The following is a 13,570-nucleotide window of genomic DNA, read 5'->3' as shown; positions in this document are numbered from 1 at the left end:
ATGTGCAGCCACACACGCCCCCCTCCCACCTGTCTTTCCGGCCTCATCACTTCCCACCCCCTACATTCCAGTAAACTAAGCTGTTCAAAGAGGAGCCAGCAAGCCTCGCAATTTTATTCCCACTGCCCCCAAGTTGAAGTGTTAACTCCCCCTTCAAATTGTCTCTGGGACACACTGGTGAATAAGGATTACTGCATGCTCCAAAGGGGCAACACACACATCGTTTTGTTTGTTTTTCCTATTCTGTGAAATAGCAGAATAGGTATTTTAATTCTCCTAAAAGTCAATTTAGGATAAGAATTTTGGAGGCTGGCATGTAGTTTAATGGTTGCCATTTATTGAAAAAAAAAAGTTGTCACTGCTCTACTGAAGAGAGATCTTGCACCTTATAGTTTTTTCCCAGGTATATATAGGTTTGATGAGTGGAAACTCGCCATATCTTTTAACTGTAATATGTACTTAGAGCTTTGCTGAAACCACTCACTGTCCACTTTTTATTAGTTTGTTGATTCAGTAATAGTCTTATTGTGTGATTTTTAGAGATAGTAGACAATGGTTTTGGTTAGGCATGGGTTCTGGGACTTTTGGACAAAGGTGGAAACAAGTGACTTATTTGGAGAAAGAAGACTTACTTTGATGTTAGAATTAAAGATCACAAAGACCTCTCATTTTTAGTACCACTACCACTTGCTATCCCTCAAACTTATGTCATAGGATCATAGCTCTTGAACTAGAAGGGATATTGGAAGTCAGTTAGTCCAACCCCTTCATTTTAAGATGAAGAAACTAGGGGGTCATACTACAGGTCATGGTAAATAGGAAGCATCAGAGGTGAGATTTGAACCCAAGCCTTCTAACCCCAGAGTCAGCATCCTTTCTACTAAAGAAAACTGCCTGTTTTGTTTGTTACTTTCTTACTGAATGAAGCCTAATATCACAAAGATAGGAAGTGCTTGTTAAGTAATTGTATTTCTAGATTTCAAAGGTAAGGAACTTACTATCTCATCTGAGTATCAAATTGCAGGACAGTGGAGAGAAAATGCAATTTTAGATTACTTTTTATTCTAGAACGTTATAAATCAAAACACTGGTGACAATCCATATTTATATTATTACATTTCCTTTTAATTCACTTTCATGTTAGGATTGAAGTTCTTCTGACATAGTTATAGTTTCCAAACCACAGATTTAGTTATGATTCAACTTTGTTTAGAACAACTTGTGAGCCTAATGGGTTTCTTCTTTTAGAGGACATTTTTTTTTCTGCTGAAATAACTTAAGCTTCCATCATTCATTACTTTTAGCCAGTGGTGAAAACCTGATCTATGACTGGCTTGAAGGTAGTATCAAAATTCTACATTAATTGCTTGGGGTTCAGCCTAATTCTATCCAAACTTAATTGTCTATCAAGTGAAATTTTAGTTTTCACTGTAAACATTAAAACACCTTTAGGGGCAGCTAGGTGGCACAGTGGATAGAGCACTGGCCCTGGATTCAGAAGGACCTGAGTTCAAATCTGACCACAAAGACATGACACTTACTGCTGTGTGATCCTGGACAAGTCATTTAACCCCATTGCCTAGCCAAATAATAATAAAAGAAATAGAATAATGCTTTTTTTAAAAAAAAACCTTTAGATTATATTCCAATTCTATGTGTATATTAGATTCTGACCCACTCATTTCCCAAAAGTCAATAAGATAAAAAAATCAGTTGAGTCAATCAGGTAAATTGTTAAGAACATTTCTCTAGATTCCATACCTTTAAGACAGATATGAAAAGGGTCTAAGAGAGCTATAAAGATGATTAAAAGGATAGAGTACAACATCTTAAGTATAAGGATAAAAAATCCTGGCATTTATTCAGCCTAAAAAGAAGTGCGTAATGTTTTAGTTCTGATTCTCATTTACAGAAGATGGTGAACAGCTGTTTTTCATCTTGCAGTATGTCTGGAGGGTGGCAGGATTTAAAATAGAAATAAGTAATAACCAAGGAAGGTGTTGAAATCTCCTAAAGAGGCCACTCACTATAGAATAACTTTTTATCATTTGGTGATGGCTTAAGTGTGATCCATCTTGGAAGAAAATGAAATGGCCTTTAAAAGTATTCTTTAGCCCTGGGATTCTAGAGTTTGATTCTCAAACACCTGATAGCCACTGGCTGTGAATGACCAGTCCCAGGGACAGTACATGGACACATCCTATGGCTCCTACGTGGTCCATAGGAGACATAACAGGTTTGAGGACTTCAGCTACAGGAATTCAGATGTACGTTCATTATATATGGATTTGAATTTAGTATTAGATGATACATTTTTGAGTAAAAGTGCTATTTTTGGACCATTATTATCAAAGAAGCTTAAATTTCCCACACTGGAAATAACAGAACTGACATCTAGATATACTTTCACATATTACTGTAGAATTTGTATTTGTAAGTTCTGAAAGCACAGGCCTTTTCCAGATTTCTGCCTGCATCCTAAACAATAGGGGAAAAACACTTATACTATTAATTGAATGAAAATTTAATTTATTGGTCTAGACACATGCCTCTATAAAACTGATTATCCCTAAACATAGCTACACAGATTGTGGAAGCAGAGGATCTGAGCTGTGGAAGAATATTAAATAATTCTTAGGCTTTCCCAAAAGGGATCACCAGCAGAACAGAGTATGAAGAAGTCTTTAATAGTCCGTGATTGGTAAGTCCATTGAGGTAAGAGTCCATATTTGTGGGCATTGTGAATAATCATTTATAACTTAAAATCAGATGCCATTAATTATGAGACCAAAAAGACTGTGAGAAGGAAATGTTCTTGGGGGCTCCCTCAGTAAGTACTATGAAGTATAATACTTTTAGCTATGATCATTGTGGTATCCTGTTCATGGTATTACCACATTTACCCATTTATCATACCATATGTGATATATTCTAGTCTGTGAGAGGTGGGGATTTATAAAGCCTAAGAATCCTTAGGCTCAGAATTTCCTGGCATTGAATAAATGGAATTTACCTTTCCATGGGGTACAAGAAGGGATACTTTTAGTGTAAGCTCTGTGAGAAAAGCAATACTTATTCATCCTTGTATGTCCCCTAGCACCCACCACAGTTCACTGCACATAAAAGGTGCTTAATATTGGTTGAATCCAACTGATTTTGATTATTCCTGGGGAACATTCATGGAATAATATTGCTGGATACAATTAATATTGCTACTCTGCTCCTTCTATCTTTACTAGCCTTGATTTAGAATAACACAAGGTTTTTCTAATCTTAATCTAACCTGTGCTTTGCTGATCTCTTTCTTTAGAAATATATGCAAACTCAAGACCCAAAGGAACATATTACAAAAGTCAGGTACAGAGTCATCCATTTTACTCATTGGTTGGTTGTTGTAAGGCATTAATGGGACTTATTGATGGTTGGCGAATTTTCTGCAAAGTAATAAAGAAAGCCACCCAAGGAAGCAACTGCTGCTGCTGTGTTCAGGGAAGAACATCCACCTGGGGAGAAAGAACCTCGTTAGGCAGCACATCACATATGCTTTCCATTGCTACTGAGGGTTATCATAGTTACACATTGATGTCATCACTCATTTATTCAGCTTCAGGTATGGACATTTAACCTCATGTGCCTTATTTTATTTAGAAGAGGTTTTTTTTTATCTTCCACTGTATCACATGTCTTTATTCATTTGAACATTTTCCCTAGGATATGATGGAGCCAAGGCTATTCTCTCATTTTACATAAACCAAGAAGGAGTGGGAGTCCAGATTCACGCAGAAATGGACAGAATGAAGATTGCCTTACTCCTCCATCCCAATCTTACATCTTTTCTTCTGTATCCACAATACTAAATGAACTTATGTATTTAAAAGAAACAAGAAATTAAGGTCCTAATGCAGGAGGGTAAATGTGACCTCCATAGATATTCGTGAGACTTGGTGGGATAAAATCTTTTACAAGACCATGGCTATGAATGTGTACACCCTTTTTTAAAAAGAAACAGAAATAAAGGAGGAGGAGTATTGTATGTTAAGGATATATATTCATGTGAAGAAATTCAGGACCCAGAGGGAGAAAGTATGATAGAGAGTATTTGGATGGAACTCAAGAATGGAAAAACAGAAGGAATTTTTATTATTTGAATACACTATGGTCTATCTGGACATAAAGAGGAAATGAGTAAGGAGTTTGGGGAATAGATCACAAACCTGGCACAGAGTTATAATAGAGTGATGAGAGACTTCAACCATCCAGACATATGCTGGAGCTCTCATGCTATGAAAAGAAGGCCAGCTAATAACCTCTTAACTTGCCTGATTGATCATTTCATCCTTCAAAAGACAGAAAAGCCAACAAGAAGAAATTCTATTCTGGATCTTATTTTCACTAATGGAGAGGAGTGGTTGCTGTGGTGGAAAGAATGGGAATATTAGAGGAAATTCACCACTCTATCCTATAGTTTTAATAGAGGAGAGGAAATCTAGGTATAGTCTGACATTCTAGGTTTTAGAAAAGCAGATTTCAAAGGGCTCAGAGAAAGGATAGGTAGGGTCCCATGAAGCAAAATACTGCTGGAGAAGTTAACCCAGGAGAAATGAGAGATGCTAAAAAATAAAATTCTGAAATCACAGAGGAACACCATCATGTTAGAAACATTTGAAAGATCACGGAAAATGGGAGATACACCACATAATTGGAAAAAAGAACAAGTATTTTCCCTATTTGAAAAAAAGGGAAAAATAGAACTTACAAACTCTAACCCACTGAATTTGACTTTGATTCCTGGGAATTGTCTAGAATGGATCATTAAAGAGTTGGTTAGCAAACCTCTAGAAAGGTGATTACAAAAAAAGTAGTTCATCTTCATCAAGAACAAGTCACAAGTGACACCAGACTATCCTCATTTACTTTTTTGAAAGGATTATTAAATTAGTAGCTCAGGGCATATTTTACCTGGAGTTCAGCAAAGTTCTTCATTAAATATTTCATACTATTTTTATAGAGAATGGAGTAATATGGATTAGACAATAATATAATCAGATGGATTCAAAACTTGTTGGATGGCAGACTCAAAGAGCATTTTCAAATAGTTTCATGAAAGAGTGTACTGTATATGTTCTATCCAGCTTGCAAGTGCTGGTTTTTAAATTTACATTGTGAGAATTTACAACTCACAAATATGTAAACAGTGTAAGTCAGGACTTTATGTATTGTTTTGTTGATCATCTAGACTTAAGAAAGTGTTCATTATGCAGATTAAACTTAAAAATATGTGAATCCATTTTTTTTTCTGGAGAGCCTGATCATTATACGTTTACCAGCACACCCTTGGTTCAATGCCTCCATAGCAGAAGGTTTCTAGTGCTGTACTCCAGGGATCTGAAGTACTTGGTTGTAAGCCTATGCTGCTTAATGTTTTTATTAATGATGTCAATAAAGAAATAGAAACTATGTTTCATCATATTTACAGATGAAACCAAAGTGAGATGGGTGGTAGAGTTGGGATCCAAAAGGTTCTTAACAAGCTAGAGCATTGAGCTAAATCTAATAAGATAAAATTCAGTAAGGATAAACCTAAAGTCACACTTGGGTACAAAAAAAAATCAACCTCAACAAATGTAATTTGGGAACAGTATGGTTAGATAACAGATCTGGGTGTTTTAGTGGACCACAAGTTCAATATGAGTCAGAAGCAAGATGTGGCAGCCCAAAAAGCTAAGGCAATCCTTTGTGAGGTGATTAGGGTTAAGGGACTTGCCCAGAGTCACACAGCTGGTGAGTGTTATGTGCCTAAGGTCACATTTAAACTCAGGTCTTCCTGACTCCAGGGCCTGTGCTCTATCCACTGGGCCACCTAGCTGTCCCAAGCTAATGCAATCTTGGGCAGCATTAGGAGGGGTAGAGCTTCTGGAATATGGAGCAGAGAATCCCACTGGAATCTGCCCTTTACAGATCTCATTTAGAGTAATGTATTCAGCTCTGGGCAACAGAGTTTAAAAAGGACATTGATTAGCTGACATTGATTAGCTGAAGAGTATCCAGAGAAGCCCAGCCAGGATGGTGAAGGGTCTAACTCCATGACACATGAGGATAGGCCTAAAGAACTGAGCATGCCTAGTCTGGAGAAAAGAATTGGGATGGAGGATGTGATATCTGTCATATCTGTTTGAAGGACTGTGACGTGCAGGAGGGAAAAGATTAGTTCTACTTGGCCCCAGAGGGCAGAACCAGGAGCAGTGGATGGAAGTTCCAAAGAAGAAAATTTTAAATTTTAAATAGGCTTGACATAAAGAAAAACTTCCTCACAATCTGAAGAGTAGAAAGGGTTTCCTCACAAGCTGGTGGATCACCCCTCCTTGGAAGTCTTTAAGCACAGGCTAGATGCCCACTTGTCAGGTATGTTAAAGCAGGGATTTTTTGATATAGGGATGGGCTAGATGGCCAATAAGCACTAAGGTCTTGAAAAGGTCTAGATTTGGTTCACTTTTTTTTAGCTGCTGTGACCACCAAAAGCAAGAATCTTTCTTAGAGAAATGCTGGGTAAGACAACCAAACAGGGCTCTACCTTGCCCTCTGCTTGAAGCTAAAACCTGAAAATGAATGGCTAAGAAAAGAAAAAAAAACACTACATCAAATTGTTAGAGAAATAGGAAATTGCAGCAAGTATTTAGTTTAGGCCTATGATATCACAATTGTTCTTATCTTTGCCACTCTTTCATTCCAAGTCTTTCATCCTTTAGTCTTCTGAATTGCCTACCACTAATGAAAATGGTTTCCCCTCTACTTTTTTCCTAAAGAATGTGGTCTAAATGCACATTTCCAGAAGAGAAATGTAATATATATACATATATATGTATACATATACATATATGTCTGAGAAGGTATACTGTCTTTTTCATAGTGAAATGTGATGTATATGTGTATGAGGAGAGGATATATACAGAATTTAATTAGGTGTCTTCCTTCATGCACTTGAAATATATATTACTTGTTTTCAAGAATTTTACCTTCAAGGTGATTGCCTCTCATTAATGGCCGGTTTCCAATGACAACTAGGGAGAGAAGAAATAGAAGGGAATATCATGAATGTGTACAAATTCTTTTCTCATCATCTATTGTCGTTTCCCATTGTGGGAAACTTCTTATATTTTTCCACTTCTAAAATGTGCTTCCTTTTCTGCCTACAACCTTATAGTGCTATATAAATGTGAGGGATGTCTTCTTCCTTGTGTTCTAGAATTATTTTGCTTCTCCCACAGTTTTCCCTCTTCCTTAAAATTCTTCCATATTGTCAACTCCTTTCACAACTTCTATTTGAATGATTTCAACTTAGAAACTCCATTGCAAAGCCTTGAGCTCAGTTCCTTGCTTCCCTGAAAGTACTTGTCTTGTCATAATGTCTTGTCTTATCTGTCCCTTGGATAGAGATTATGAACACCTCTATGAAGCATAGAGGCAGGTGTCTGATTTAATGTTTGTGAAAGCCTTATAGTATTACTGGCAGTCAGTAAGAGTTTTTAATGAGTAATCATCATCATAATTCTCCAGATAAATCTTTGTCTCAAAGTTGCTCACCCACAGTGATCACTTGTTCTTCTTAAATTCATTGCTCTTTTGTCCCAAGAGTTCTAGAGACTAGAATTTAATGCTGAACCTCCTACTTCTTGCTTTCAGTAGTGAGTATAGTACAACATCCACCTAATACCTTTAATTCATTCTCCATAAAGATGGCACTAAAAGAAATGGCATTAAAGAGGAGTGTTCCATAGGAACCATGTTATAAATGGGTGATTTTCTCAGCACTATTTGAGCAGGGGTTTGTGACTTATCAGTGGGTTTTGGTTATAATTTGTCATTGATGTTACTATGAAAAATTAGCTGGGACTGCCTTATATAGGGTGTAATAGCTATCTGTGCTGCCTCTCAGGCCTCTTCTCTGTGTGTCCAAGGAGCTGTGTATTTCACTTTCCACTAAGACTACCTCTGATGTCAAGATGTGAGTGTGACAGAAACAACTTTACTATTTTCCTTTGAAATTCAGAGTGCCTGACTCCTTCTTCACTGTCATTTATTGGATTTACCGGAAGCCATTTACTCTGCTTGGTTTTCAAAAACAAAACAATCAAAGAGGAGACCAGTCTGGTAGAAGGAAGTATAACTAACACTAGGTCCTACAAACTGTCTAATTTATATCTTGAGGCCATAGTAGATAATTCGTATATCTGACTTCCAAAAAAGTCATTGTGTATTCTCTATATATTGGACCTTGAGGTTGCCACATCCCATTCTGTGAGCTTAGCCCTTATCTCCAGACCTTCTGTTTATTGTGTGTGTTTAAATGCAAATCCCTGTAGCCCTTACTAAACCACAAGCTAGCTTCCCTTACTCTTAATAGCTCTACCTCCCTAACACAACACACTCACATATATCCTTAATCTCACCTCATCAAATGTTTGAGGAAATGGCATTTGATATTACTAAGGAGTCCAAGAGCCCGATATTACAACCTTATCTGATGGAATATGACAGATTGCATTTTATCTTCTCTAACCCCTCAACTTCCCTACCACCAAGGCAGTCAACTTTATTTACAAATCTTCCAATAGCATCCTTCCTCAGAATTATGCCATTTGAGAATAGTCTTAATCCAAGGGATCTTGTAGAAATCTGAGTACCCAGAAAATCCACAGAGCATGACTGAGGAGAAGAAGATGGAATCAGTCATCTTCCCAACAGGCTGAGTGCCTTTGACAGTCCTTCCCATAAAGCTGTCTCTGTTCCCATTTACATGCCTTCTGTGTCTCAGGGCTCAGTACTAATCTGAGCAATACTGAATCTATTGAGCCACTGGAACTCATGGCTGGTAGGGAAGACTACATCTTTGCTATAGCAACAAGAGGCACAGCCTAGTTCAACTTTCATTTTAACATCACCTCCCCCATTAAGAGCTTTCAGTCAATGTTGGATGAAAGTCATAGATTGTTTGTGTGATGAAAAGTCCTGATGGGATTTGGGATTCCAAGCTAAAGAACCTCTGACATTTGGGTTTACTTTATCCCTCACACCAAGGGCTTTTGATGCTTATCAGTTAAATTTTCTCTCATTCTTTCAGTAGTTAAGGGGAGCACGGTTGTGACAAAGACAAAATATGTGTGTGTGTGTGTGTGTGTGTGTGTCTTTCTTTAAAGGCAAGGAAGATAATTTGCACTTATCTGTAGAATGGAAGGCAATTCATACTATGTGTCATGAAGATATTTTTATTTTGGAACGAGAATCCATTTTTTTCTATTTTCAAGTTCCATTCCATCATGTTAGCACAAAAGATGTCCATGTAGTATTTTGATTGGAGGAACAGATCGCTTGAGCATTCTTTCTAGGGAACAGACAACCAGAGAGCAATGAAAGGAGCATTGCTAGTAGCAATGAGTGGCAGTTTTTATATGCAAAAGTTACAGTTTTGAAATAGATTTTTAAACTGTCAGTATATTTAAGGTGAAACCTATTGTCTGGATTCCTTCTGCAAGAAGTCTCCCCGGTTGTTTCATTGGGACCCTCTAACTGTAGTGTTGTCTAAAAATAACTCTTTTAATCTTTTGGAAAAACAGTTACAGCGGGGTCTGAGAGACCATTAGTTCAAAAATGCAGATGCCATCCACTCATCTACTTATTTCCATTCTTATCCAAAGCAAACAGCTAGTTCTTCCTATGCCAAAGGAGTGCTTGAACTTTTAAAAGTATTTTAAAGCACTTCACTGAGCTCTCAGGTATTGACAACTCTCCCCACCTCCAATTTTGGATCAAAAATGTCTGACAGAGCTTCAGACGAACAGGAGGGCAAGGAGACTTGTTTTGTTTTTTTTTTACCACTAGTCCAAACAGTAGTAGGGAAATCTTTCCTCACTTGGAAAGATACAAATAAAAAATAAAATAAATAAAAAATAAAAAAAAACAAGTTAATGCTTTCAGCTGGAATCTGCTGGTGCTTAGGAAGAGAAGATGCCTTATAGATTAGGAAAAAATACAGACAATGAATTACATACTAAAGGGAAAATTATATTTGTCATTCTCTGGGGTTTTTCTTATCCCCATTAAAACACTTGTCCAGTGTGTGGTGCTGCTGGCCAGCTTTCTGGTACTCTGAAGTGACCTACTGGAACTTACCATTTTGGCTATTAGGAAGTAGGAGAGTTGTTTTACCAGCTCTTCACCACTTCTGCCAGGTGCAGTCACGAGTTCCACGCAGTAGTCAGTGACTCTGCAGGTCTGTCCACTCTTCTCTCTGAGGAGCAAGCAGTTCCAGGGTGTTATGTGGGGAAAGCAATGAATGAAGTTCAGGAGAGCTATAGGCCTAGCCATGCTGGCACAAGCCTTTGTTACCATTATAGAAATTAGACATAGGCTTGAATAGCACATAGAAGTGGAAGCAGGTATTGTGAGAAGAGTTTGTATGGAAAGGGTGACTATTAATATTTTTCTATCCAGGGAAGAAAGGAGAACAAAACTCACATGGTTCCTAGTAACAGTGTCATGCACGAATCACTTGATTTTGCTGGAAAAGGATTTGAGTTGTTAAACTTAGAGTAGATCATGGAGGAGTTTGTGTGACTCCATGAATGAGGAAGCTTCCAAAACTCTGGCTGTAGAGTCTCTTGGAATTCTGTCAGAGTTGAAAGAGCAAGATTTGATCAGTGACAGTAAGAGGAGGTAGTTTTGTATAACCTTTGACAAACCTTTCCCGGTCTGTCTCCTCCCTTTTCCTGCCTTTCCCTCATTCCTTTCCCTCTAAGATTACCTTCCATTTATACATCTTGTATGTACATAATTATTTGGGGCAGCTAGGTGAAACAGTGGATTGAGTGTTGGACATGGAGTCTAGAAGACTTAAGTCCAAATCCCTCCTGGGCAAGCCACTTAACCTCTTGGTTTGCCTCAATTTTCTCCTCTGTAAATGGGGATAGTAATAGCACTTCCCTGCCAAGGATGGTGTGTGGATCAAATGAAATAATATTTTAAAGTGCTTAGCACAGTACATGGCATACAGTAGGTGCTACATAAATGTTAGCTTATATAATTATTGTTATTTTTGTACATTGCCTCCTCCATTAGAAAGTTAGCTCCTTGAATTATGAAACCACATATTTTGTCTTTTTTTGTATCCCCAATACAAAGGCCCTGTGCCCAGTGACCAGCCCACAGTAAGCACTTAATAAATGCTTCTTGCCTGACTGACAATGGCTTCTCACAGAATCATAGAATTTGAGAGTCAGAAGGGACTTCAGTAACCACACAGTCCAACACCTATTGGTGTGGGAATTGGCCCACTGATGTTCTAGACATACCTGTCCTGTACCCAGGCTTCTTGTAAGATCGTAGATGCTACAAGGACCAAAGATCATAACTCTGGAACTATCAGTGACCTCAGAGAATAGCTAGTCCAACCTCCACAATTTTACAGATGTGGAAACTGAGGCCTAGGGAGATTAACTGACTTCTCCTAGATCACACAAGCAGTAAGTGTTACAGTCAGGATTTAAACTTAAGGCCTCTACCCCCAGAGCCCATGCTTTTTCCATGGCACCATCATGTATTACACTGAAGGCAAATAGCTTGAGACTTATGGACAACACTAGCCCTTCAAAATATGGGGCTGAAATCAATCAGGAAATGTAATTCTCATCAATAGGAAGAGGTTCTTAATGGGCACATTAAGTCCCAGAGAATATCATTACTGAGGGATGTTTAATAAAAAAAAAAACCACAAAGCAGGCACTCCTGGTTCAGTTAGAAAGTGCAGGTTCCTTACATTAGTCGCAGTTATAATGTCTACTCAGGATGACATTAAGTATGATGATATTCAATGCTTGGCTTCCAACATGAGCCCATTTATACAGATAGAGACCTGGAGCTGCCAGAGGGATATTTTAGTATCTGAAGCAATTGTGATGGGAGAATATTTCTACTACTGCCTCTCGGGCAAGTATTATGCTCCTGGTAATGTGTCAAGAGGCTGCATGGCTATTTGTCCACTCAATTCCATAGGTTTGTCATGATCATTTAAGCATGGAGGCTAGACCAGTTTGTCTAGGAAATAACCTCTAGAATGATAAAATATTTTCAAATCCTATGTTACTGAAGAAATTCTGCCTTCACCCATCTTACCTTTTAAGTATTTGAAGTCAACAATTTTGAGGAAAACTTTGGCTCTGGGGATGATTAGTGACAACTTTTTAGTATTTCCTCAACACTCAAGGTCAAGGGTTTCAGGGCAGAGTCATGGGCCCATTTTTCCAGACTCCAGTTAGCTGTTCTGTGAAGAAACAGAGGAGGCCTGTGAATCAAATCTTGCTCCATGGGTTTGCTTTGGTTCTCCCTATCCAGAGAAATGTCTCTGAATCTCATTCCTACTTATTATTCGTCAAAAGTTGCTTTCCCTAAAATTCACCGTTATTATTCTAGTCCTCTCCACCAGGCAGAAGGTACCAATCCCCACTCCACTTGACAGTTCAGCCCCCTGATTGGTCAGAAGGCAAGAGGGACAAGGGGGCTGGAAGCAAGGGATGCTCAGCCCTTAATTTTCTCTTCTATGACCTATCGCAAGTTCCTTTCTCCATTCCAAAAATTTTCAGAAAGATAAGTGCTCTTATTTCCTCAGAACACTACTAGAAAAATGAATGAAGTCATATATGGGAAGCTTATGACTGATTTTGTAAATCTGAGGAATAGGATCTCTAGACAGCTGAAGGATGAAATGACCATAATAGGAGGGCTCAACTCCATTTTTTCCCCCAGAGGCTGCCAAAAAAAATCATTGCTATGTATCTGCAGATGATCAAAGAAAATCGAATTAGATAGTTTCCAAGGTTGCTGGTGTTCTTCATTCCCCACAGAAAAAGTTATTGAATATGGCCAAGAAACTCCTACCATGTTCCCACCTTAAAGACCTTGACCAACCAAGTAGCCTGCAGAGTCTGCTGAGAGAACTTTCCCTTTCCTCTTGGAGCCCCTATTCTGGGTTCTCCATATGAATAGTTTTTTTTAATCCCATCTTGTTAGGCCTGTTGATACAATTCTGAAAGAAAATGAGCCACAGAGACCTCTTACCCCTCTCTGCTCAGTTGGACTGCAGTATTCTCTAAAAATTTCAATTTTTATTTCTTTGTTATTTCTGAAAATTCCTTGTATTTTTGAAAAGCCAAAAGAAGCAAGGCCAAGGTCACCAAATGATCAAAAGTCATGTCCCCTTCCTAAGTTCCAAAATTTAAACATTCCAATTCCAGATCATCTTCTGTCCTCAAGGTTTACTATTAATAGAAAGGTGTGAAAACAATTTCAGTTGCTAGACAACCTGTGTAAAAGAAAAAATCACCCTACCTTTTAGCATCAAAAATCCCACCAATGAATCCAGATTAAATTCCCTGTATCTCTTCTCCAAATAGGAGGTGGCTTTCTCCAGGGCAGAAAGGATCACTTTCCCCATGGCAACATTGGTCTCTGAGGGGTTTGAATTTTGGATAGACAGAGGTGGTAACTGCAGCATTACCAGCAGCAGCCCCAGTAAGTACAT

General features: G+C 38.2%; 1 protein-coding gene across 1 annotated transcript; it reads right to left on the bottom strand.

The window, feature by feature from the left end:
- Window positions 1-3,145: 3,145 nt before the first annotated feature.
- Window positions 3,146-13,570, bottom strand: LOC110203193 (UPF0764 protein C16orf89 homolog). Its single transcript, XM_078151922.1, is given in 10 exon segments — window positions 3,146-3,503; window positions 7,014-7,058; window positions 8,599-8,703; window positions 9,244-9,379; window positions 10,168-10,285; window positions 10,513-10,663; window positions 12,166-12,231; window positions 12,234-12,299; window positions 12,302-12,313; window positions 13,378-13,570. Coding segments are annotated over 10 exon segments (993 nt in total). The 3' UTR covers window positions 3,146-3,402.

The sequence above is a fragment of the Phascolarctos cinereus genome, unplaced genomic scaffold (genome assembly GCF_003287225.1).
Source record: "Phascolarctos cinereus isolate Bilbo 61053 unplaced genomic scaffold, phaCin_HiC Scaffold_4;HRSCAF=312, whole genome shotgun sequence".
Classification (NCBI taxonomy): domain Eukaryota; kingdom Metazoa; phylum Chordata; class Mammalia; order Diprotodontia; family Phascolarctidae; genus Phascolarctos; species Phascolarctos cinereus.
This window is presented reverse-complemented; position numbering and strand designations above follow the sequence as displayed.